The sequence below is a fragment of the Plasmodium gonderi genome, assembly GCF_002157705.1.
Source record: "Plasmodium gonderi DNA, contig: Pgo-contig_322, whole genome shotgun sequence".
Taxonomy (NCBI): Eukaryota; Apicomplexa; class Aconoidasida; order Haemosporida; family Plasmodiidae; genus Plasmodium; species Plasmodium gonderi.
Window position 1 is genome coordinate 10,737 of NW_021629225.1, and position 1,053 is coordinate 11,789.

At 25.4% G+C, this 1,053-nt stretch overlaps 1 protein-coding gene across 1 annotated transcript; it reads right to left on the reverse strand.

Moving 5' to 3' along the window:
• Positions 1-257: 257 nt before the first annotated feature.
• PGO_002830 (Plasmodium exported protein, unknown function) lies at positions 258-1,053 on the reverse strand (the record flags this gene model as incomplete). The annotated part of the gene is made up of 1 exon (XM_028691198.1): positions 258-1,053. A coding segment is annotated over one exon (796 nt), but the record flags the coding sequence as incomplete, so codon positions are not given.

Sequence of the window (1,053 nt, forward strand, 5' to 3'; positions counted from 1 at the left end):
TTTTTACTAAAAGATATAAAATGAAAAGTGATTTTGCGACATATTTTTTATTCGATAAATTGTGCATATATCATTATGTATGCAAATAAGTTAGGAAATAACACAAAAGCACAAGTACATATATGTTAAAATATAAATATGCATGTATACGCATAAAATTACTCGTAGCAGGAAAGAATGCTAAGTATATTTAAACTTACTACTTCTATTTTGTTATTTTAATGAAGCTAATTTTTTAGATCTCATATGTAACATTTTTAATTTCTAATAAATAAACTTTTGAGTATTCTTTTAATCGAAGCTGGTTTCGACAATTTTATTCCGTATTTGGATCCTATTTCAACATATATGTACATAAACTGAAAAATGTGAATTAAGAATAAAGTGATAAAAAAAATTGAAAATGGAGAAACAAAATAAAAACCTATATATGCTATAAGTAATAAGGGGATTAGACGTTTTACATGAGGAATAGATATTTTATGTTTGTCCTTAAATTTTAAATTCTTTTTGCTCATATTTCCATAATTAAGATCATCGTCAATGATACTGCTGTTGGATTTGAATAAATCTAGCAACTCTATATCACTGCAGGAATTTATGTTGTTTATATATACATTCTGTTTATATCTACATTTTTTTTCTTTTCTATTCCTATTACACTTCTTTTTTGTAAAAGTTTCATCATTTTCCAATGCTTCTAATTCTGAAAAATTACCTTCATATATAGCTTCTAATTTTTTCCTAATTCTTTTGTAATTTTCGAGATCCCCAAATTCTCCAGCATAACCGTTTGTATCTAAATATCTTCTTTTTATATTTTGATCATAAGCTGTATTATTTATTTCTTCTTCATCTTTTTCAACATACTCAAGAATATCATCAAGTTTCAGAGAATCTAAAGACTCAGAAGAACCACCTGTATGGCTTCGTACGTTTAGTGAATGTCTAGAATAATCATTATTACTTACGGCATCTAGAGAATCTGTATAATCAACATAGTTCCCTACAATTAAATTTTTTTTTAATTTGTTTTCTCTTTTTAATGAATCA